The following is a 26,263-nucleotide window of genomic DNA, read 5'->3' as shown; positions in this document are numbered from 1 at the left end:
GAATACATTCAATGAGCTAGCCTCAACTGCTTCCTTGGGCAGAGAATTCCACAGATTCACAACCCTCTGGGAGAAGAAATTCCTTCTCAACTCGGTTTTAAATTGGCTCCCCCGTATTTTGAGGCTGTGCCCCCTAGTTCTAGTCTCCCCGACCAATGGAAACAACCTCTCTGCCTCTATCTTGTCTATCGCTTTCATTATTTTAAATGTTTCTACAAGATCACCCCTCATCCTTCTGAACTCCAACGAGTAAAGACCCAGTCTACTCAATCATAAGGTAACCCCCTCATCTCCGGAATCAGCCTAATGAATCGTCTCAGTACCCCCTCCAAAGCCAGTATATCCTTCCTTAAGTAAGGTGACCAAAACTGCACGCAGTACTCCAGGTGCGGCCTTACCAATACCCTATACAGTTGCAGCAGGACTTCCCTGCTTTTGTACTCCATCCCTCTCGCAATGAAGGCCAACATTCCATTCGCCTTCCTGATTACCTGCTGCACCTGCAAACTAACTTTTTGGGATTCATGCACAAGGACCCCCAGGTCCCTCTGCACCGCAGCGTTTTGTAATTTCTCCCCATTCAAATAATATTCCCTTTTTACTGTTTTTTTACCAAGGTGGATGACCTCACACTTTCCGACATTGTATTCCATCTGTCAAACCTTAGCCCATTCGCTTAACCTATCTAAATCTCTTTGCAGCCTCTCTGTGTCCTCTACACAACCCGCTTTCTCACTAATCTTTGGGTCATCTGCAAATTTTGTTACACTACACTCTGTCCCCTCTTCCAGGTCATCTATGTATATTGTAAACAGTTGTGGTCCCAGCACCGATCCCTGTGGCACATCACTAACCACCAATTTCCAACCCGAAAAGGACCCATTTATCCCGACTCTCTGCTTTCTGTTCGCCAGTCAATTCTCTATCCATGCTAATACATTTCCTCTGACTCTGCGTACCTCTATCTTCTGCAGTAACCTTTTGTGTGGCACCTTATCGAATGCCTTTTGGAAATCTAAATACACCACATCCATCGGTACACCTCTATCCACCATGCTCGTTATATCCTCAAAGAATGTAGTTCGGGTCGTTCATTCGAAACACCTGTGACCTCATCCTTTTTAGGCGTGGAAGCAGGTCATTCTCGTTTCGAGGGACCGCCTATGAGGATGGAACATTTCCAGCGTTTTTTATTTTATTTGTTTATATTTCAGATTGCCAGCATCTGCAGTACTTTGCCTTGATATAAATCCCAATCTTGTTTTGTAATAAATGAAATTTTGTGATCAAAAAGCACCCCCAGAATTGCGTGACGTACATAATTGCAATCCATATAAAAGAAGGCTGTGTTTGGGCTTAAATTGGGAAAGCATAAAAACGAAGAATGGTGTCAACTTGTATCAGTAGTAAGTAGCAAGATAAATGTGGGTACTTAACATGAAGAGCATTTGCTCAAAGGTCGTATGCCCAAAGACATTAATGTTGAAGTCTGGAGTGGGGATGCATTTTAAATTGAGAAATTGGTAAAAAAATGGGAAAAATAAAAAGTACCCTTTGGATTTGTGAGTGAAGCCCACATAAAAGCTTTCACATGACACTCGACTTAACTAATATCATTGGTATGTGGACAGTGATTAAGGATTTAGACTTTGATCTTTCCGGAGTACTTTAACTGTCACCTCCACCATTAGGATTTTGGTAGTCAGAAGATGATGGTGACTCTTGATGAGGATTTAGCATTTTTATTTTGTACCCGTTTACCTTTCTTTTCTTCTCTGGCTTTCCGTTCCACTAGGTCTGCCAACCAGTGTAAGGGAGAATCAGATGGTGCAAACTTACTTTCTGCAGTAACGTCGCTCTCAGGGCTGTTGGAACTGCCATTGAACTCTGGAATCTCAGGTACAGAGTGTTGTTTAACCATCGAGATAATGGTGCTGCGACTCAGGATGCTCTGTAGAATCAGGTAACAAAATTTACAAAAATTAAGAATCTAAACTTGAAAAAGGCACAAGAAACTAATCAAGGCATTTATAACTGTGGAAGGCGAACTGTAATATAAGAGTCATTGTCTATCCAATATCAGCATTTCAACTAGAATAACTAAGTTCAGATACAATATTTGAACCCCAATCAAGTTATGAGCAATCATTTATGCAGTGGCTCTGCTCAGTGCCATGATGGCAGACCCATTAAGAATCAAGAACAACAAAGGAAATGCATACTGTAACTATGTCCAGGAAAAAAAAGATTACTAAACCTCTAGATTATCAAGGCCTTTGTCCTTCAGCAGACATACAGGAGGTGATAGTTATCAGGAGAGGCAAACAAATCTATTGTCTAATATTCCTAATTTATGAAAATATTTTGAGCAACCACTGCGTGGATGAACTGTGAAACAACAGAGAGCATCTGCCACCGTGTTGGCTATTCGAGATAAATAGTGAGCTCAAGCAGACAATTGTGTATGAACAGGATCTCACCTTAACAAACAGGGCAGCTTTTTGATGTAGTGGTTTGTAGTGGACAACAAACATATTAGGGCAGAAATTCACCTCTGCCCGAAATGGGGCGCAGCAACAGCTTTCGAAGTGTTCTGGCCGCCGCAATGGGTGTGGCGGCCTATCCGTCGAAATTCAGCCCTTTGTATTTTTGTTTCCAGCGGGGAGGAAGTGGCCTCATCATGGGGGTGGAAGTGGAGGCGCAGCGGAATGGGCGGAAGTGAGCCATGCTGATGTAGTCATCGCGCTGACGCATCACAACATGTCTCACCTTCAGTTAAAGGGGAGAGCTGCTCTGAGCTCTGCATATTTTTAAGTTAGGTCCACTGAGCCCCCAGGGAGGGTTTCAGCCGGGCCAGCGGCCTGGCACCCAAGAGGTGGCCCGGCTGAACCCAGGGGCATATTACACGCCACCAACCAACAAGGAGTGCACCGACACAAAAAGCTGTCGGGGGCACCGACCAGAATATTTTTGGAAGTGAATTTACTTCCCAGGGCTGCTCCGTTGCGGTGCGCGTTCTGATGACATCGTTAAGGATGCATCTGCAGGAGTGGGGGGAGCGGGGCGGATCGTCACACCGCTGCAAAAAGCCCAGAGGTGAATTTCACGAATGTCAGCCAGTCCGCCGCAAGTTGGCAGCCATTCTACACCGCCCTGTGGCCGCCACTTTCAGGCGGCCAGAGGCCTAATTGGGAGGCCGAATTTCAGCCCCATTGGCATTACTCTGAACTATGGTCTGGCAGTGCTGCAGATCAGCCTGTTTTCACTTCCAATTCATTGACTTGCCAGGTGAACAGCTCTGCTGTCCACTTGACCTAAACCTTGTTCCCTTTTCCTGTCAGGGATATCCTTGTTATTACTGTCAACTGTGGGGAAAGCTGTAGCAGGGGACTGCCCTGTAATCCATTCTCCTTCTGTGACCACTATGTTTGGTCCAGTGTAGAGGTCTGGTCAAACCTTTCTGGTTGGGAAATGCTCTGTGGGAGAACCACTGGTTGAAATCTTAGCTGAAATGTTAGCATGAAAAGGTTGGGAACTACAAAGCTGATTGCTGTCAACCTTAAAATGATCAAATAACCATTTGCTAAGATTCAGAACCCTTCTTTTAAAGGGAGTATCAGACCCCTGTGTATTGCAAATTGATCTGAAGGCAGAAAAATTTCTGCTAGATTGTCAAAAACAATCCAGCTAAAAATATTAGCTCCTGCTTGTGCCGCATCTCGAGTACCTTTTGCTCATCACTGCCTACTGACCTCAGATGAACTAATCGTTCAGATATGGGTACATGCAGAGATGCTGCATCCCCAGACAGGCACGGTCAGTACCTTAGGTGATGAGGAGTGTTCAAAAGAGAGTACCTTATACTTTCCTCTCTTGAAACTGAATCTGAGGAACGGCAATGGCATTCCCTTATGAGATCTATTATAGGATACAATCGTTGAGAACTACAAAATGCCTTGAGTAAAAATCTTTTCTCTTCTGTTCAGGGTGAACCCTTTTCTATGCATCGCTGATGTGAGCAGTTTGCTTACCTCAGTTGATAACACTACTACCCGGAAAGGATCTGATCATAGCACACCTGAGATCAAAAGATCTCAGCCCTCTCTAATAACCTCTAGGATCCATGTGCCTGCAGTGATGCTTTCTCGTAAGGTTCTGAGTTCCTGCAGGGGGCTCCCGACCCAGGTTAGAGGGAATACACAAGTACAAAATGAGTACTTTTCATCTGTCTTCAGCAAGGAAGAGGATCTGCCATAGACATACTGAAGGAGGAGGTAGTGGAGACATTTGATAGGATAAAAATTGATAAATGAGGTAATAAAAGACTGCTGTACTTAAAGTAGATCAATCACCAAGAGCAGATGGGATGCATCCTAGGATGCCGAGGGAAGTGAGGGTGGAAATTGTGGAGGTACTGGTCATAATATTCTAACCCTCCATAGATACAGGGGTGGTGCCAGAGGACTGGAGAATTGCAAATGTTATACCCTTGTTCAAAAAAGGGTGTAAAGATAAACTCAGCAACTACAGGCCGGTCAGTTTAACCTTGGGAGTGGGGAAGCTTTTCGAAACAGTAATCAGGGACAAAATTAACAGTCACTTGGATACTGGTGGATTAATTAAGGAAAGCCAGCATGGATTTGTTAAAGGCAAATCGGATTTAATTAACTTGATCGTGTTTTTTGATGAGGTAACAGAGAGGGTTGATGAGGGTAATGCTTTTGATGTGGTGTGCACGGATTTCCAAAAGGCGTTCGACAAAGTGCCACATAATAGGCTTGCCAGCAAAATTGAAGCCCATGGAATAAAAGGGATAGTGGCAGCCTGGATATGAAATTGGCTAAGTGACAGAAACAGAGAGTAGCGGTGAACGGTTGTTTTTTTTCGACTGGAGGAAGGTATTGTGGTGTTCCCCAGGGGTCGGTTCTAGGATCACTGCTTTTCTTAATATATATTAATGACTCGGACTTGGGTGTACAGGGCACAATTTTAAAATTTGCAGATGACACAAAACTTGGAAGTATAATGAAGTGAGGATGAGAGTGATAGACTTCAGGAAGACATAGACAGGCTGGTTAAATGGGCGGACAGGTGGCAGATGAAATTTAACGCAGAAAAATGTGAAGTGATGCATTTTAGAAGAAAGAATTAGGAGAGGACATATAAACTAAATTGTACAATCCTAAAGGGGATGCATGAACAGAGACACCGGGGGGTATGTGTGCATAAATTGACGAAGATGGCAGGGCAGGTTGAATAAGCAGTTAAAAAGGCAGATTTAAGGTGATTGGCGGTGTAAGAAAAATCTTTTTTACACAGCGAGTGGTTAAGATCTGGAATGCACTGCCAGAAAGGGTGGTGGAGGCAGACTCAATTTTATCTTTCAAAAGGGAGTAGGATAAGTGTCTGAAGGAAAAAAAGTTGCAGGGCTACAGGGAAAGGGCAGGGGAGTGGGACTCGCTGAGAGTTGGCACGGGCTCAAGGGGCCGAATGGCCTTCTTCTGTGCTATAACCATTCTATGATTCCAATTATTAATATAATGCATGTGTTTTAGCAAATAAAATATTGCAATTGAAATACTGTGTGAAGCTGTGCTAAAGCTGCATTTAAAGGTCACATTTATACTATACCTGCAAAACTCCATTAGTTGTAGAGAGTTTGGCAAGTTGCACGCTTTGTTCACTGGAACAATGACAATGTGCAGCAATTTCCCAGCTGGCTTTGATGGAATGCATCGCATCTCCAATATCTGCCAAGACTAAAATAAAGAACATTTATTAAGAAAAAAATGCAGGAGGTGGAGACGACATGTACAATGGACAAAAATGGTTCAGGTAACAAGCTGTGTTATGTAACATGTGCCACCTTGCTCAAAAAAAAATTCACAAACAGGAATAGTGGATTTGCTCAAACTTTACACGGCAGCATTTCTGGGGAATAAGGTGTACGTTGTTTCTCTTTTCAAATTGTCTTTTGTACTAAACACAGCTTAACCTTGTATACTGTGATAAATACATGGCCTTTACCTGGGTACAATCGTAGTATACCAAGAGTACAACTTAAAAACACATCAAAATAATTATTTATAAAAAAACTTTTCATGCGTTTTTCATGATATATATTTTCATTTTTAGCAGAAGTTGCGCAAAATAGACCCCAAATCAAACAGTAACTGTGGAATCTTACCAGTGCCAGGGATAATCTGTGTGGGCATCAGGCTCTTTGGATCATGAACTTGACCTTTGACACACTTCAGCCAGATATAAAGCTCTTTATCAGCTGCAATCCACAAAACAAATAAAGGAAATATAAAAGGGATTGCTTATTTATGATTCTGTTAGAACCATCTTTGACAGGAGAAAATCTAATGAAATTAAGCAGTGGCAGTCACACCAGTTATAAAAACATTTTTTGAGTGCTGAAAGCAGGAAAGGTTTACTGTTTATCCAAGATTGGATTTCTGTGGAGGATACAAGAGTCCCTAATAAAATGCTAAATGTTGTGACTCGAACAATTCTTGTATTATATGTCTACCAAAAATGAACCCTACTGCTGCTTTTGAGCAATATCCATCCAGGATTGTATGATTCAAATTATTCTTCATATAACTAGGGGAGTTTGGTGGGAATTTGCTCTTTCTCATAGAGAAAACGGCAAAAGACAGACCCTACCAATCTGGTGACTGAGAAATGGGTAAGCAAATTCCCAAATCACTAAGTAAGTGAAGGTGCTTTTACACTGAGCCCAGCAGCTGCGGTTCAAGTTCCAGTAGCAGTACTGCTTGGATCCTATCTGGAAACACACATGTACTCTCTCACAATAGTTTGGAAACGTACATGTTTATAGCAAGAATGGGAGAATTCCAGCTCTCAAAACATTTAAATTGAGGTCTCATGGGTTTACAAATCAACTCCCTGAGCACTTTGGAAACTAGGTTTAATATAATTCCACAGTGGACTAAATACTGTGTGATGCAAAACTCAAGATGCAAGACCACCCCCTCCAGGGAGTCTCAGATTGCTTCACTCCAGAATCAGCTCAGGCCCTGACCCTGGATGTTCAATGGATTTCTGTTTTGCATCAATGATAAACATGTGGTCTAAAGATATTTGGATAAATAGAGTTTGCCAACCACACACGAGAAAATATGCCAAAGGAGGGTAAAATATCACAAAAAAGCACCACTAACTGTGCAAACCAGAATTCTAAGTGGTAAAACAAGTGAAAAAAAATGTCCAATAGAATCAGCAGTCTGGGTACTGCAATAGATTACAGTATTGTCTTTTAACATTGCAACATGAATTTTGTAGAAGTTTAAGAAACAAAATACAAGCTTGCATTTATATAGCCTTTCATGCCCTCAGGGTGTCCCAAAAACTTTACACGCAGTCCACTTTTGAAGTGCACTCACTATCGTAATATAGGCAAATGCGAGACCCCACAAACAGCAATGACGTAGTGACTAGTTAATCTGCTTTGGTGATGTTTGTTTGGACACCAGAACTGCCTCTCTTTCTTGTAATAATTAACAAAAAGCTAGCTGTTTTGTCAGTTGCATTTACAATTTATGAATATTTTAAATGATGGAGGGGAAACTGAAGAAAAACAGCATTCATAAACTTGCAGAGGAGGGAGAAAAACAAAAGCAAAAAAAACATTTTGCTATGCCAAGGACCTCGAGCAAGAACATTTTAACATGTGCCTTGGAGACACTGAACATTACACCCACACCTAAAGATTTCAATAGGCATCACAATTTCATTGCATACTTTCACACATCTTGATACAATTTCCATAAAACTGCACTGGGACACAGTGTTTTACACATGAGTTACTCTACAGATTGATGAATGTATTACTTAGAACAATTCCAGGGAATTAATAAGTCTTTGTGGAGAAAAGTAGCATAGATGGACAAGTGAAAATTAACAAGGATTTTGGTGCCAATCTGCAAAAAGAATTGCGGTCCCAGCACCAAACTACCTGAAACTGAACAGTTCATGAGCATTGCCTGCATTATGTTTTACCCATCGACCAATTCAAAAACTGACCTTTGGAGCCCCTGCTTTCCTTTTCTTCATAACAGTCCAAACAGACCACAAATCCACATTTCTGGCAAACCCAATGGATGTTAAACAGTGTGGCTTCACATGCATCACACATTTCCTTAACTCCTTTCACTGCTCTCTTCCAGGCTATTTTGGCTGAAACACAAAACAAACAGTGTTACTGTACACTGAAGCTTTCAGTTTATAGGGGAAAGTTCACCAGTTCTGACTGCATTTTGTAGCACTGTTTAGACTACATCATGTTTAAAACTAACGATTAGACATGGTATTAACTGTTCCATGAAAATACTGCATCCTTAAGGTTCCCTGAAAAGGTTAAAATGTTGAGATGCCAATTCTGGCAGCCTCTAAAAACATACTGAGGTACATATACTCAAATGCTGCAAAATAGGAGGTAGGGGGTTGTAATATAAAGATGTAAATGATTGATACATATTTCAAGCATTTAAATAATGACAAATCAATTTATCTGTGCCATCTATTCATATATAATTTCAGCTTATTTTTCTCAATCACAATAAGATCAATCCCCAATTCTACAGCTTGCAGATTTAAAACAGTCATCTTTTTGTCATGTCAACACAATATTTCTAAATCATTCCACTGTACTATGTCAGAGAGATTTATCTTGCAACACAAATAATAAAGAAGTTGTACATGTGAATCTGTCAACATGCAAACCCAAGGAGTTCCATTCATATTATACAAATAGCTCAGTAACTAAACAGTCATCAAAGGCTAACAATTACCATCTGGTTTAAGCCATCTCATAGCGGTCTTCTCAGATGTCTCTATTTGACAAAATTTATCTCCAACATTTCTCAAAATATATCTGGAAGATTCTATGTCCAAATCCACATCTGCAGAATCGCTGGGTAGCCACAGGTTGAGTGCTTCATCATCATACTGGTCTGGAGTTGAAAATCCATCTATCCTTAGTACTGCATTCTTACTGAATGCCAGTCTGAGAAAGCAGAAGGGAAAGGTTAATTTAGTGGTACCATATTTATAGGTCATATGCTACAACAATAACTGTACAATTAATAGTTTACTGTTTTCTATAACCATAAATGATCTCAGAAATTATAGCACAGAGGTGGCAGTTCGGCTCATTGTACCTGCCTTCAACTAGAGCAATCTACTGAAAAATCATTTGCTTGCCCTCTCTGTATTCTTTTGTATGTTCATTTTCAAATACCTATACAATTCCATTTTAAATGATGTTATAATGTCAGCATCAATTGCCACTTATAGTAAAGCACTCCACGTACAAAAAATGTGGGGGAAAATGTCCTTACCCATTGTTCTTCTCGTGCTAATCCTCAGTCTGTGTCTCCTTGTTACCAATTCAACAAACAGTGGAAAAAATCTTTCACGAGTTAACCCCTCAAATCCTATCATCATTTTGAACATCTCTATTAGGTCTTTTCTTAACCTTAGTGAGAAAAGCACCAGCTTTTGAACATGTCCTCGTAACTGTAGGCCCTGAAATTCCAGTCGGAGGCTTCTTTCGGGCGAATGCCTCCAACTGGAGAATTTTTACAAATTTACCTGGTGGTCCCAGAGGTGCCTGGGATTCTGGTAGGGAGCCTTCTCTTCCTGCGCTGCGAAGCGCACTCCCGTCCTCGAGGTCCGGACGCAGAAGGTGCAGTCACGTTTAATTGCACAACCACAGCATTTTCATTAACAGCAATGAGAACTCCATATCTACGAGTTCTCATTGCTATTAATGAGAAAAAAATAAACACACTAAACATCATAATAAAAAATCCACATCTCACATAATTAAAATTAATTGACATTAAAGTTAATAAATGTCTTTGAAAAAATATATATTTTTCCGATTTAAAAAAAAAAGTGTTTTTTAATTATGGTTTAAAATAAACTTACCCGAGTGGGCAGAGTTTTTAAACAATAAAATGTGTTTTTTAAATTTTATTTTATTATATTTTTGTATGTTTTAAAACTTTTATGCCTGTAACAGTAGGCTATGTGCCTGCTTTCATCAGACGCAAGAGTTTTCAGGACATCCGCTGGGCAAGATATGGGTAAATACTGCAATCTTGCCCATGCGGATGCCCTAGCTGTGGCAATATGGAGGATCTGTCAAGCTGGAGTTTGGCAGATCGGTAAAGCCGGTTTTCAGCGCATGTGCAATGAGCGCTAAAAACCGGCTTTTGCGATGCCTTCCCAGGTCCGTACAGACTCCGTATGGACCCGGGGAAGGCTGGGATTTCGAGGCCATTATGTCTCATTCTCAGTTTTGTTCTAATGGCTTTTCTATATTCTTTTCGTGGTTCTAACATCCTTGCTATAAGAGGGTCATAATTGCACATCATCGTATTAGTCATTATACTCAGTAATTCTTTGCCTAAAACAGGGTCTATGTACTTGATTAATGGACAAAATGATTTTGTTCCAATGTCACGTTTACCATTTTTAATGTAATAATTCTTGGATCCACTGAAAATATCACAGTATATATGACAGAGACTGGAAAACAAGACGGACTATGAAAGCTGGCCATTTAATTTCTATATTGGAGAATCACAAACTATTTTCACCTAGACTTCTACCAAGATTCCCTCTATCGAATGCAAATAGACAAATATTGCAACAAAATTCAGTATCTCTGTTATTTGTTTTGTATACCACAGTATTTCGAATCTAATTTCTCCTGATTAAATTAAACGGAACAATGTGTTTATTATGGTATCAAAAAGCAGGGGAGAGACTGAATTGTGTCCCACATTCTCACTGGCTAGCCTAAATAAGATCCTTTCATGCAACCTCTCTGATGTTGTACTTGGTCACCTTCATCTCCCATCTGACTATCCCCGATTTGAGGTGTTCTTAGCTTCCAAAGGCGAGCAACTCCAGTGGAAGGCCCTAATTTTGGGCCACCTTGCTGGGACTGCTGAGGACTTGGTTGCATGCTATTACATTGTACAGTGGCTTCTGTTTCATCGGCTCCTCCACTGACTGCCCCTTTAAGTGGCATCACACTTCCATTATTCGAGGGGTTGCTTTTTCGGTCAGCCAGAACATGGGGAAAGCAGACTGGAGGACCTCCTGGTGGATGATCTTAGCCTACCCAATTCAACCACCCATAATTCTAGGATACATACAATCACTTGGCAGGATCAGAGTTGCCGGTCCACATATTGAGCTACAGCATGCAGTCTGGTGAACTTTGAAAGCCACAGTGCGGTGTGTGCTCTCCATGACCAGTGGACACATGGTATTTTTGTTCCAACTCCCCCTTCATCTCCTGTCGTGCCTCATCTGCCAAAGGCCAGCACTTCGAGTGGTCGGCCCTGTCTTTGGGCTTTCTAACGAGAACTGCTATGGACTTGGGATAGTGGATACTACACAGCACAGTGGCCTGTAACAGGCTACGCCATTTCACAGACACCTCCCATGACAGCTCAATTCATGGCAATAAGGGGACCGAACTCCATCGATACGTGCAACCCTAGAGGCCAAATCAACTCTTCCATTAATTGAGTGTGTTGCTTTTAAATTCTGGTTTAATTTTTCCCCCCCCCCCAACCTTATTTATTTTCAGTCACCTAGCATTCTAAAACTGATGATACAAAACACATCACTAGGATCCTCCAACTGTGATGCATCCTAGGGCTTTCCCAAGTATCACAATTACACAGGTCTACAACAAAAGAAGACCCATCATGCTATACACATTTGCTGTTACTTCTTCTCAGACGTCGTCCTACATCTATCCACCTTAAAAATCACCTGTCCCATTTAAGCTATCTACATAATTTGCCCAAATCTCTCCACGCTAGCTCCTTTATTTTTGTCAAATGTCAAAAAAGCTTTGTCTCATCAGCATGACTTTTCCTCATTTTCCTCCCTTCCCAAAATTTTTTTCTCCCAATCAGTTATGCTCCTTAACCTAGCACCGAAGAAAACAACACACCATTTGGGGTTTCCCAGCTATGGGTACAAATCAGTCCATCTTCCCTGATAAAGATGGAATTCCCCACTGCTATCACTTGCCTCTTCTCACTGTTAGCTTATCTTATTTCCTCTTTTGCACCATGCTAACTTAGTTCTGCTCTCGCTTAGCCATTACTCTGTCTATGTCCTTCTCAACATACATGTCAAAAACTTTATACCTATTGGACAAGTCCAGAACAACACAGTTTTCCTGCACAGCTTCCTTTTGTGCAGACTGTGGATCTGTCATTTATTTCCTCCCCCACCCCACACCCCTTTATATCTCTATTCGTTTCTTTCATGGGTTGATCACCTTCCAGAATGTACGTTCCAGAACCTTTTGCTCCTCACATATGTTTCAGAGTGCAGCCAACTAGACATCAAACTCAGTATTACATGTCCAACCAACACAATTTTTGTATTTGTACTCCTGATACTCCACAGACCATAAATATCTCAAATCACGCAGCGGCACAGAAACAGGCTATTCGGTCCAACCAGTCCATACCGGCATTTATGCTCCACTCGAGCCTCCTCTCGTCATTCCTCATCTAAATTTATCAGCCTAACCCTCTATTGCCATTTCCCTCAAATACTTGTCTAGCCTCCCCTTAAATGCATCTATACTATTCGCTTCAACCACTCCCTGTGGTAGCGAGTTCCACATTCTCAACACTCTCTGGGTAAAGAATTTTCTTCTGAATTCCCCATTGGATTTCTTGGTGACGATCTTATATTGATGGCCACTAGTTATGCTCTTCCTCACAAGTGGAAACATTCTCTCTGTATCCACTCTATAAAACCTTTCATAATTTTAAAGACCTCTATAGGTCACCCCTCAGCCTATCCGCCGACACCACACCCCCGCGCCCCCCCCCACCCCGCCAAGAGAAAATAGACCCATCCAGTTCATCCTTATCTGATATATATTCCCTCGAATTTTTGGTATTATCCTTGTAAATCTTCTCTGCACAGTGTGTCTATCCTTTTTATAATATGGTAACCAGAACTGTACGCTACGCTGTACTCCAAGAGTAGTTTAACGAAGGCTCGATAAAGGTTTAATATAACTTCTCAATTCTATACCTCTAGAAATAAACCCTAATGCTTGGTTTACTTTTTTTTATGGCCTTGCCAACCTGTGTTGCAACTTTTAGTGATTTGTGTATTTGTACTCCGAGATCCCTTTGTTCCTCTACCCCACCCAGACTCGCACCCTCCAAGTAATGTGACCTCCTTATTCTTCCTACCAAAATTAAACTCACATTTATCTGTGTTGAACTAAATTTGCCAATTATATGCCCATTCTCCAAGTTTATTAATGCCCCCCTGTAATTTGTTGCAGTCCTCCTCAATTTGGTGTTATCCGCAAATTTAGAAATTGTGTTTTTTTGATTCAAAAGTCTAAATTATTAATATCAATTGTGAACAACAGTGGTCCCAGCACTGATCCTTGTGGAACACCACTACCCACCTTCTGCCACTGTGAATAGCTACCCTTTACCCCAACTCTCTGCTTTCTGTCTTGAAACCAGCTAGCTATCCATTCTGCTCCTTGTCCCCTGACACCGCATTCTCTGACCTTGTTCATCAGTCTATTGTGGGGTACCTTATTGAAAATCTAGATGAATTACATCTACTGCATTACCATTGTTTACTCTCGGTTACCTCTTCAAAAAATTCAATTGGTCAAGCAAGACTTTCCCTTTTGAAATCCATGCTGACTATTCATTATATTTTTGGGTTCCAGTTGTTCTTCTATGTTCTCCTTTAGTAGGGATTCCATTATTTTTCCTGCCACCGATGTTAAGCTGACTGGTCTATAATTCCTTGGACATGTTCTATCCCCCTTCTTAAATATAGCTATTACATTAGCTATCCGCCAATCCTCTGGCACTACACCTTTTTCTAATAGATTATTTTAAAATGGGTGGATGCAATCTATCCAAACTCTAAGTTTGATTAGTTTATTTAATATATCCCCTCTTTATTTTAAATGCACTTATCTCATTACTAATCTCATCATCCAATGTCATGTCCTCCTTGGTAAATACTGAAGCAAAATAATTATTTAATATTTCTGCCATCTCTCTATTGTTACCTGTGGTATTAATAGTCCCTTATTAGCCCTATTCCCATCCCAACCTATTGATGTGCCTGTAAAATATTTTACTATTTTGTTTCATGTTCCTTGATAATTTAATTTCATAGTTCCTCTTTGCCTTCCTAATTGTTTTTTTTTTTATCCACAATTACTAATTCTTCAACTCATTTTCTTAATTAGTTGGCCTGATTCTGCAGATCCTGGCCCACTCACTCAGACTTATGAAGTTAACTTGATTGGTTCGGGTTAAGTCAACATGAAGGAAATAATTTATTTTTGATCTTCAAAGGTCTGCACAATGTAACAACAGCATCAACTTGTCGTCTAGGACCCAAACTCAAGTTTACATACCGGCGGAAATAATAGAATCTGCAGAATACGGCTGACTCACTGAACTCCTCATTCTTCTGATACCGAACCATACGACATTCCCTACACTTTTGAAGATTCGGTGCTATCTCAGAGCACGAGCCATCTTGTAGAAAAGGTTCTCCAGTCTGCTTGAGCTTCTTAACTTTCCGCCAGTCCTTCAACACTGATCGTGGTAAACCATCTGCAAAAGTAAAACAAGTGTCTTGAAGACTACAGTGTAGCAAAATGTTTACACATTATATTTTACTTAAAAGTAGGTGATCACTTTAGGTCTATTTACCCTCCAAAAACCATACAACTGAGAAATCAGACACCCGTTTCTTTTGACCAGCGTTAATACAATTTACATACATAACATAAGAAATAGGAGCAGGTGTAGGTCACTTGGCCCCTCGAGCCTGCTCCGCCATTCAATAAGATCATGGCTGATCTGATCCTGGCCTCAACTCCACTTCTCTGCGCGTTCCCCATAATCCCTTATTCCCTTATCATTCAAAAAGCTGTCTATTTCCACCTTAAATATATTCAAAGACCCAGCCTCTACAGCTTTCTGGGGTAGAGAATTACAGATTCACGATCTTCCGAGAGAAGAAATTCCTCCTCATTTCTGTTTTAAATGGGCGACCCCTTATTCTGAAACTATGCCCCCCTAGTTCTAGATTCCCCCATGAGGGGAAACATCCTCGCTGCATCTACCCTGTCAAGTCCCCTCAGAATCTTACATGTTTCAATAAGATCACCTCTCATTCTTCTAAACTCCAATAAGTACAGGCCCAACCTGCTCAACCTTTCTTCATATGACAACTGCTTCATCTCAGGAATCAACCTCGTGAATCTTCTCTGAACTGCCTCCAATGCAAGTATATCCTTCCTTAAAATAAGGAGACCAAAACTGTATGCAGTACTGCAGGTGTGCTCTTACCAACAAGTTGGAGCAGGACTACCCTATTTTTATACTCCATCTCCCTTGTAATAAAGGCCAACATTCCATTTGCCATCCTGATTACTTGCTGTACCTGCAGGCTAACTTTTTGTGTTTCATGTCCAAGAACCCCCAAATTCCTCTATACTACAGCATTTTGTAATCGCACCCCATTTAAATAATAATTTGCTTTTTTATTTTTCCGACCAAAGTGGATAACCTCATATTTTCCCACATTATAGTCCATCTGCCAAATTTTTGCCCACTTACTGAGCCTACCTATATCCCTTTGTAGATTCCTTGCATCCTCCTCGCAACTTGCTTTCCCACCTATCTTTGTATCATCAGCAAATTTGGCTACGTAATACGCAGTCCCTTCATCAAAGTCATTAATATAGAGCCTCGATGAAGATGTTGATGATGGCTTGGAGTTCAGCCTCTGCATGTGCGCAAACGCAAGCGTCGTCCGCGTACTGTAGTTCGATGACAGAGGATGGGACGGCTTTGGATCTGGCCTGGAGGCAACGAAGGTTGAACAGGTTCCCACTGGTTCTATAGTTTCGTTCCACTCCAGCAGGGAGCTTAAGTGTGAGATGGAGCATTGCAGCGAGGAAGATCAAGAAGAGGAAGTAGTAAAAGAGGAAATAGCAGACGCCTTGACCATCATTTTCCAGTCCTCTTTGGATCTGGGCAAGGTGTCGGAGGATTGGAGGACTGCTAAAGTAGTACCCTTGTTTAAGAAGGGAGAAAGGGATAGGCCGAGTAATTACAGGTCTGTCAGCCGAACCTCAGTTGTGGGAAAATGATTGGAAAAAATCCTGAGACAGGATAAATCTGCAATTGGAAAGGCAAGGATTAATTAGGGACAGTCAGCACAGATTTGTCAAGGGAAGATCATGTTTGACGAAACTGATTGAATTTTTTGAGGAGGTAACCAAGAGGGTCGATGAGGGTAGTGTGTACGATGTAGTATATATCGACTTTAGCAAGGCTTTTGATAAGGACCCATATGGTCGACTGGCCATGAGGATTAAAGCCCATGGGATCCAGGACAAAGTGGCAAGTTGGATCCAAAATTGGCTTGGAGGTGGGAAGCAAAGGGTAATGAGTGATGGATGTTTTTGTGACTGGAAGGATGTTTCCAGTGGGGTTTCGCAGGGCTCAGTACTGGGACCCTTGCTTTTTGTGGTATATATCAACGATTTAGATTTGACTATTGGGAGTATGATTAAAAAGTTTGCAGACGACACTAAAATTGGCTGTGTGGTTAATAATGAAGAGGAAAGTCATGGGCTGCAGGAGGATATCAATCTACTGGTCAGGTGGTCAGAGCAATGGCAAATGGAATTTAATTCAGAGAAGTGTGAGGTGATGCACTTTGAGGGGGCTAATAAGAAAAGGGTATACACATTAAGCGGCAGGCCACTTAATAGTGTAGATGAACAAAGGGACCTTGGAGTGCTTGTCCACAGATCCCTGCAAGTAGCAGGCCAGGTGGATAAAGTGGTTAAGAAGGCATACGGAATGTTTGCCTTTATTGGCTGAGGCATAGAATATAAGAGCAGGGAGGTTATGCTTAAATTGTATAATACTTGGGTTAGGCCACAGCTGGAGTATTGCGTGCCGTTCTGGTCGCCGTATTATAAGGAAGGACGTGATTGCACCAGATAGGGTGCAGAAGAGATTTACTAGGATGCTGCCTGGAATGGAGAACCTTAGTTATGAGGACAGATTGGATAGTCTGGGTTTGTTCTCATTGGAACAGAGGAGGTTGAGAGGAGACCTCATTGAGGTGTACAAAATATTGAGGGGCCTGGACATAGTGGATAGTAAGGGTCTATTTCCATTGGTGGAGGGGTCTATTACGAGGGGGCATAGTTTTAAGCTGGTTGGTGGAAAGTTTAGAGGGGATTTGAGGGAGGGAGGGGGCTTCTTTACACAGAGGGTTGTAGGGATCTGGAACTCGCTGCCCGGAAGAGTGGTGGATGCAGAAACCCTCACCACTTTTAAGAGATGGTTGGCTGAGCACTTAAAGTGGCGTAACCTGCAGGGTTACGGACCTAGAGCTGGTAATTGGGATTATACTGGATGACCCTTTGTTGGACGGCGCAGATATAATGGTAAGTACTGCAGGGAATAGAATACGGTCAGGGTGATCGCCTAGATGAGTCAGAGAGCAATTTTCCCAGATGTTTTTCTCCCTAAATTGGCCTGGGTTTTTAAATCTGGTTTTTGCCTCTCCCAGGAGATCACATGGCTCCGGTTGGGGTGGAGTGGAGAATTTTTCAGTATAAGGGGTGTCGCAGTTGTGTGAGGCAGATTGGTTGGGCTGGGTGCTCTTTGCCTTTCCGTCATTGTTCATAGGTTTAGATGTGCCCTTTCGGGCCGTTGCGGACACGCTGGGCCGAAATGGCCTCCTGCTGCGCTGTAAATGTCTATGTTTCTAAGAGGGTTGGCGCAATGATGCAGCCCTGCTGGACCCCGGTTCAGACGTGGATTGGGTCTGTGGTGGATCCATTGGTCAGGATCACGGCTTGCATGTCGTCATGGAGCAGGCGGAGGATGGCGACAAACTTTTGGGGCAACTGAAAGGGAGAAGGACACTTCATAGTCCCTCGCAGTAACAGTGCCAAAGGCCTTTGCGAGGTCAAAGGCGGCTATGTACAAGGGTTGGTGCTGTTCCCTGCATTTCTCTTGCAGTTGTCGTGCCATGAAGATCATGTCCGTTGTACCCCTTAGTGGATGGAATCTGCATTGTGACTCTGGGAGGAGCTCTTCAGCCACAGGGAGAAGATGGTTGGGGAGGATTCTAGCGATGACTTTCCCAGTGGCCGACAGCAGGGAGATTCCTCTGTAGTTGCTGCAGTCAGACATGTCCCCTTTTTTAAAGATGGTCACGCTTGTGTGATGGTCATCGAGGCGTACAAAAGCATGGGCCTTACACTAAACATCCGTAAGACAAAGGTCCTCCACCAACCCGTCCTCGCCGCACAGCACTGCCTCCTCAGTCTTCAAAATCCACGGTGCGGTCTTGGACAACGTGGACCACTTTCCATACCTCGGGAACTGACCATCAGCAAAGGCAGACATCGACGACGAGGTCCAACACTGCCTCTAGTGCGCCAGCACAGCCTTCGGTCTCCTGAGGAAGAGAGTGTTCGAAGACTAGGCCCTCAAATCTGGCACCAAGCTTCTGGTCTCGAGGGCTGTAGTGATACCCACCCTCCTGTATGGCTTAAAGACGTGGACCATGTACAGTAGACACCTCAAATCGCTGGAGAAATACCACCAACAATGTCTCCGTAAGGTCCTGCAAATCCCCTGGGAGGATAGATGCACCAACGTCAGTGTCCTCGATCAGACCAACATCCCCAGCATCGAAGCACTGACCACATTCGACCAGCTCTGTTGGGCAGGCCACATTGTCCGCATGCCTGACACGAGACTCTCAAAGCAAGCGCTCCACTCAGAATTCCTGCACAGCAAGCGATCCCCAGGTGGGCAAAGGAAACATTTCAAGGACACCCTCAAAGCTTCCTTGATAAAGTGCAACATCCCCACTGACACCTGGGAGTCCATGGCCAAAGACTGCCCTAAGTGGAGGAAGTGCATCAGAGAGGGCGCTGAGCACCTCGCGTCTCGTTGCAGAGAGCATGCAGAAAACAAGCGCAGGCAGCGGAAGGAGTGAGACGTCCCATCCACCCTTTCCTTCAACCACTGTCCGTCCAAGCTGTGACATAAGACTGTAATTCCTGAATTGGACTGTACAGTCACCTGAGATCTCACTTTTAGAGTGGAAGCACGTCTTCCTCGATTTTGAGGGACTGCCTATGATAGATAATATAAACTGCAAATAGTGGAGGCCCCAGCACTGATCCCTGTGGTACACCACTAGTTAGTTTGCCAACCTGAAAATGATTCTTTCCTACATTTGTAAAAATGATCTGATAAGAGGAACTTGAGTAGTAGTTTCGAGTGTGGTTGACAACAGCCTATGCACCTTTGTCGAGTTCCCCTGAGTAAAGTCTCTTTTACAATTGATTTGAGGTATTTTTTTCTGGGAAGCACTGGAGTCCTCCCTTGAATAGAGTATGGAAACAAGAGGGATGTCTTAAAAAATTACCAAACACTGGAATAAGCTTTTCATGACTGGGGACACAGTGCTAAAGAAAGTACCTAATTGGAGGCTTAGTGACCAACATGTTACTGTTTTGTCCTGCAAAAAAATTAGCGTCAGTGGGTTCACTCAGAACTCTGACCCACTTACTTTTGAGATTGTGTGTTAAAGTCAATCTAGATCAATACTTGATGCAAACAACTGCTTTAGGGGGGCTTAAGTGGGCACTGGTGGGACACAAACAAATTGCCTGTTAGCAACCTGCAACTGTGGTTGTTCAATTGGAACCAATGTCCTAAAGTGCTGGACTGCTGTTGAACCCAAAGTTTGGTTTTGTTTGTGACTGATGTTGGAGGAGATTGTGTCCTCATACAGGTTGAGGCCAGTCGGGTTTCCCAGGGCTCGGGAAACCCAAAAGCTAAATGGAGACCAGAACAGCCAGATCAAGCAGTTAGGTGTTTTTTTTTTTATAGCACTGCTATGAGCCAGAAGGGGCAGCAGTGCTCCCCCCCCCATCCCTCAAGCAAATCTTTTGACGCGATCAGCCGACGCCCCACCTCCCCAAACTCACGATTCCAAGCCTTATGCCCCACAATCTTTCCCTCCCATCTGATTGCCGGTCCTACCCCCCTCATGACCAGCGATTTTTGCCAAACCTCGTCTTATACCTTGCAATATTTGCCAACCCTTATGTCCAACGATCTTTACTGAACATTCCCTTATGCCCAGCGATCTTTGCTGAACATCCCCTTATGCCCAGGGATCTTTGCCGAACATCCCCTTATGCCCAGGGATCTTTGCCGATTACCCACTTCAACTTTCGATCTTTCTGGCTTGCCGGGGACCCTCCACACTGGTCCCTGCCAGCAGCCAACTATGCAGGATTACCCGTTTATCTGCTGTAAGATTTCCCACTTGGCAGCCAGCCAGTCAATCTGGCCAGCTGAGAAACGAAACAAAAAAAGTGATGAGGTCTTGCTGTTTAACTCAGTAGGACTTCTGCCTTCCTGGGATTTCCAGGCTACCCCTCACAAACATGCTCTCCCACACCCTCCCCGTAAATATCGGGGCCATTGACTCCAAGGTTTCTCCATGCTAGGAGGAATTGAGCGCTAGTATTGTTACAATCAGGATCATCTTCCAGTCAAGTTACAGTGAGACCTTGTGCTGCCTTTTAAGCGGGTTTCACACTTCCAAACATGAAACAATAACACAAAACTGTATAAACAAGGATTGTGCAAATTATTTAGCGGGATGGATATGTGGTATTCAAAACCAATTTTAAAACCAGGAGTTGGTAACAACTAGTGACTGAGGTGGAGTACACGGAGTTGGTCAATCAGGGCAAGCTGCAGTGTACTGCTACTCTTTATCTTGCCTAATTTTTCTCCCTTTGTCTGAAGGCATTGATTCATGCTGTGGTTCTACAAGCACTGGTAATCCCCAGCACCTTGACCAAGTAGCTATGGTTCATCTGTGAATCTAGACAATAAATGCTGCCAGGGCATTTGGCTGAGGGGTGGGATACCACAGCAGAGTCTGGTCAGGTCATCGTCCAAAACCCAACACAAACAAGCACACTTTGCAACAGAAGTGCCTTCATAGAAGCCAGGAGTGGGAGCGCCATGGCTGATTTTGTTTCCCCTCTCTGCTTAAGATGTGATGCAACCAACTGTAGTATCCTGCTAAAATCAGCAGGCTAGGGCTTGAACCTGGGATCTTCTTGTTCTGTATAGCTCAGTACACCATTAAAGCATCAGAACTGTGGGCAGATGGTAATGATGAAAAAAAAACAGAACTCGAGTCATATGAGAAAAGCTTAATCTCATTTGCCAAAACCAAGGTCACATTCTCTGATTGATTCTTGGCCAACGTGAATACAAGTGCAAATGAGAAGAGGAAGAGTTATGATCCAGTGTATGTGTTTATTGTTCAAAAACATTATCAGTTATCCAGAATCTGGTGGCTTTAAGCAAATGCTGGAACTTCACTGAGAATCTTGACACAATTTACAAATGCAATTGTTTTGGGGACTGAAGCATATTTTCACACCAAGATCGTTATTAATCAAAAGAATGGGAAAATTAAAATCAAGGTATGGATACGAAAAGAGATCCCACAAGCTAAAAACAAATGCTATAGTTTTCTTTAAGAAAGACAATGTGCGGCAGTGCATTGTAGGAGGATACAGCCGTGTGCCCCAAATCCACAATATCACCATGGCAAAGCATTGAGCATTGGCAGAGGTACTAACCCATTTGGATGGGGGGGGGGGGGGGGAACAAATCACTAGAGTCCATCACTTAAGTCTGCTCTCTTGGTTTTCTTAGCAGTCAGCTGTAGAGCAGTACTGGTACAGCCCTGGGTGTTATGTTCAAAATATTATCTCAGCGAGAAAGAAGTGCACATCAGTATATAGAGGTAAATCTAAACAAACAAACCTATCCTCCAATGAGCAAGAAAGTGCACAAAACCAAGATTCCAGAAGGGAAAGAAACTGCGCACAGCAAATATAAAACACAGGAAGAAGAATTCACGTCAGTTCTACGCAGAAAACTACTGGATCACTATAACCTTTTCCAATACCTACACCCACTTATATAATTACAGTAAATCAATGTCAAATCTAAATACATTAATTTAGTAGACAGTCACTAGCAAATGATAAAGGGGATAGCGACAGTCAAAGATTAGGTTTCTGCGCTTTTTCTTAGCTTCCTAAGTTTGGGCCTTACTGATTTTGTAGTCAAAATGCACGTGTCAGACTTTATTCTGTGGCTATCTGAGTGTACACAGTCGTAATCCATTCAAAAGCCACACAACATCCAGAGTTCTGCATGCGCAAAATCTACAACTTGCGATCTGTCAAAGTACACCTTGACAGATCATCCGAACCGCGTGGAAACTCAGTATTGCTGGCTCAGAGTTGAACTATTTGCCCAGCAATTGCCCACGCAACTCTTACAGCCGGTTAAAGCAGGCATAGGGCCTGCTTTCATTAATGTACTGGTATATACAAGGCTAAAATAAAACATTTAAAAACACCAAATTATGCACATAGAATTTAAATGAGTTTATGCAAATATTGACCCGGATTAAGATATTTCAAATTATTTATCAAAAAATTTACATTTTGTGAGGTTGATGCAATGAAGAGACATGAATAAAATTGCAATTCAGTACAATTATAATCATTAGAATTCTGTAAATTGTTTAATTATTTGGGGATTCCATTGCATATCATTTGGGGAGTCCCTTCGTAAATGATTGCAATGGAATCCTCCTTTGTCATTGGAGAATCAGGTCCACATGATTGCAGGGATGCTTCCAAACCGCCTGCGCCCCTGGGATCCATGAGCTTTTATGCTCTCATACGCCTGGAGGCCCGAGACCGCAACTCTTCGCAGCCTGGGCGTGTGGAGGTGAATTCGGAAATGTTTCGTGGGTCAGAGGTGTACTCCAGGGGTATATGTCTGACCGCAATTTCTAGGCCTAAGTAGCTAACTAATCTCCAAGAGTAGCAGAATTCCTCCGATATTGTGCAGCAGATAGCCATGTTTGTTTGGCACGAAAATCGTCAAGGAACGGGTGGACACAATCTATTCCATCCCTTTTTGGGACCATGCAATCTAGTAATAGTACTGTATAAAATAAATTTTGGAGGATCCACCAATCAAGTCCAATCTTCAATTGTTTTGTTTCTTCTCCCAGTAATCTCTTGTTAACTGATATAGGGCTAGAATTTCCTCTCCGATCGCTGGCGCCGGATCCTTTGCGGTTTTTGGGTCCTCGATGTTGGTGTTGGCGAAGTCTAGCAATAGCGGAGTGGAGTGGGCGGTGAAAACGGGAGGAAACTCGGTGATCTTCTTACCTTTAGCAAGGGAAGCAGAACCATGTAGAAGCGGCTGGAAAATCTTCTCTGCGCATGCGCGGTCATTCTCCCGCGATTTCAGGGTCAAGGGTGACCCTGCACATGCGCAGAGAGGACTAGGACAGCACTGAACATTTTGAAGCTGCAGAGGTTGGTTGCGGTTTCTAGCCAAGGGCTGTCAGACCTGTTCTCCTTCATCTGGGCGGCAGGAAGCTGGATCCTCTTCTGAACAAGGCGGACATGTTCCAGCTGATCAAAACCTGCCTCGACAGCGTGTTGGGACTGCCACCCCTCAAGATGGAGAAGACCAAGGAAGAGACCAGTGCCGACATGAAGGAGAGGTAATAATCGAGGTAGTTTCGGCGCTCACAGCGGAGTGATCTCAATACTGGCCTTTGTCCTATGGTGCCCGAGTTTAAAGGGAGCCTTACTCTGTATGTAACCCATGCTATACCTGCCCTGGGAGTGTTTGATGGGACGTTGTAGAGGGAGCTTACTCTATCTAAAATCGTAGCAGGCCAGCGACGCTTGCTTGATGGAATCTCTTCTACCTTCATGATCTGAATGGAGTGAGCACTCTGAATGAAGTTTGTATGCCAATATTTAATCGTGCAGAATGCAGAACCCAAGTCAGATAGGGTGGGTGATTGTGATCAAAGCGATCACGGGCGGTAGCGGGCCTTAAAAAATACTTTTTGGTGGAAATTAGCGTGGGGGGGAATTTTGGACGATTTCTGGGCAGCAAATGTGGGCGGGTGATTTGCAGCAATGCCGGCGGTAATCGTGGGCCGAAATTACCGCTGGCGATAATCGGGAGGTGAAATGGGCGGTAATTTACATTTTTCAGCAAAACGAGCGGTAACTGGGTGATCCTAGGGGAAATTCTAGCCCATAGTTATGTTTGGGTATCATTTATTTTCACTGTAGTCAATGAAACTAATAGCAACCATCAGACATTAAGATAATTAATTAATCAATCAATCAACTGTGTGGGTAGAGTTCTCACAGAGAGATCTGAAAGGGAGTGGAGTTAAACAGAGTGGTTTATTCGGGATTTTGGAAAGAGTGGGAATTCAGAGAAGAGAGGGAAGATTAATTTAAAAATTACAAATAGGCAAGTGATATTTCCCAGAGACAACGTACCTACATGGGAGCAGCAGCGGGAGCGGAGATGGAGGCTCAACAGGCAACATTCGAAAGGGACGTCAGAGTTTAAAAGCGATGTTGGCACAAGGGAAGTAGCTGATTGGGGAGTGTTTTTCTTTCTCTTAAGTTAGTACTTAGTCTTTAAATAAAGATTAGTTAAATCAGCTGATTGCTGAGTAGTTGCTGGGTGTGTTTTGCTAAGGTTTAGAGTTTAGTTCTACTTGATGTTTCCAAGTGTAACTAGAGAGATGGCAGGGCAGCTCAGTCCCGTGGATTGCACATCCTGTGGCATGTGGAAAATCTTGGCTGCTTCACGCAGCCGGGACGACCACATGTGCAGGAGGTGTCTCCAGATGTACCAACTCGAGCTCTGCATTTTGGAGCTTGAGCGGCGGCTGGAGTCACTGAGGTGCATCCTTGAGACTGAGAGCTATGTGGATGGCACGTTTCTAGAGGTGGTCATCCTGCAGCTTAAGAGCGTGCAGGCAGATAGGGATTGGGTGACCGTCGGACAGAAGGAGGAGGACTAGGCAGGTAGTGCAGGAGTCCCCAGAGTCCATCTCACTCTCCAACGGGTACTATGTTCTTAGTACCGGTGAGGGCGAGGGTGGCTCTGTTGCACTATAGAGTAGGGGATTCAATAGTCAGGGGAGCAGACAGGCGTTTTTGCGGCCGCAGACGTGACTCCAGGATGGTATGTTGCCTCCCTAGTGCCAGAGTCAAGAATGTCAGTGAGCGGCATTCTGGGGGAAGAGGGTGAACAGTCAGAGGTCGTGGTCCATATCGGGACCAATGGCACAGGTAGAAAGAGGGATGAGTTTAGGGAGCCAGAAGGGAGATTAAAAAGCAGAACCTCAAAAGGTAGTAATCTCTGAATTATTCCCAGTGCCACAAGCTAGTGAGTACAGAAATAGGAGGATAGGGCAGATGAATACGAGACTGGAGAGATGGTGCAGGCGGGAGAGCTTTAGTTTCCTGAGGCATTTGGGACCTCTTCTGGGGGAGGTGGGATCTGTACAAGCCGGACGGGTTGCATCTCAACAGATCCGAGGCCAATATCCTCGAGGGAGGGGGGGGGCGGTTGCTAGTGCTGTTGGGGAGGGTTTAAACTAGCTTGGCAGGGGGATGGGAACCTGAAAATAGATTCAGTAGGGAGGGGAGTAAAGCTGGAATTAGAAAGCAAAAATAAAGAAAGTGAGTTTGAAGGAGAGGGGAAACAAACAGGAAAAAAGGGTAAAAAAACAAATTTAAAGGCATTTTGTCTAAATGCACATAGCATTTGTAATAAAATAGATGAGTTGACGGCACAAATAAATACAAATGGGTATGATCTGATAGCCATTATAGAGACGTGGTTGCAAGGTGACCAGGACTGGGAATTAAATATTCAGGGGTATTTGACAACCCGGAAGGACAGACAGAAAGGAAAATGAGGTGGGGTAGCTCTATTGATAAAGGATGGAATCACTGCAATAGTGAGAAACGATATTGGCTCAAATGATCAGGATGTTGACAGTTTGGGTGGAGATAAGGAATAAGGGGAAAAAGTCACTGGTGGACGTAGTCGAAAGGCCCCCTAACAGTAGCAACTCTGTTGGTCAGAGTATAAACCAGGAAATAGTGGGGGCTTGTAAAAAGGGAACAGCAATAATCATGGGTGATTTTAACCTCCATAGTGATTGGACAAATCAAATTGGTCAG

The 26,263-nt window shown here is 43.1% G+C and overlaps 1 protein-coding gene across 6 annotated transcripts in view; it reads right to left on the bottom strand.

Moving 5' to 3' along the window:
• jmjd1cb (jumonji domain containing 1Cb) overlaps window positions 1–26,263 on the bottom strand; it is a 445,070-nt gene that overhangs the window by 47,914 nt on the left and 370,893 nt on the right. For all 6 annotated transcript variants that reach the window (XM_070876841.1, XM_070876842.1, XM_070876843.1 and 3 more), the window contains 6 exons: window positions 14,486–14,687; window positions 8,820–9,034; window positions 8,053–8,205; window positions 6,188–6,280; window positions 5,632–5,759; window positions 1,840–1,951 (listed from right to left, as the gene is read on the bottom strand). In XM_070876841.1, the coding sequence (XP_070732942.1) occupies window positions 1,840–1,951; window positions 5,632–5,759; window positions 6,188–6,280; window positions 8,053–8,205; window positions 8,820–9,034; window positions 14,486–14,687 (903 nt within the window). The remainder of the gene's footprint in view (window positions 1–1,839; window positions 1,952–5,631; window positions 5,760–6,187; window positions 6,281–8,052; window positions 8,206–8,819; window positions 9,035–14,485; window positions 14,688–26,263) is intronic.

The sequence above is a fragment of the Pristiophorus japonicus genome, chromosome 3 (genome assembly GCF_044704955.1).
Source record: "Pristiophorus japonicus isolate sPriJap1 chromosome 3, sPriJap1.hap1, whole genome shotgun sequence".
NCBI lineage: Eukaryota > Metazoa > Chordata > Chondrichthyes > Pristiophoridae > Pristiophorus > Pristiophorus japonicus.
This window is presented reverse-complemented; position numbering and strand designations above follow the sequence as displayed.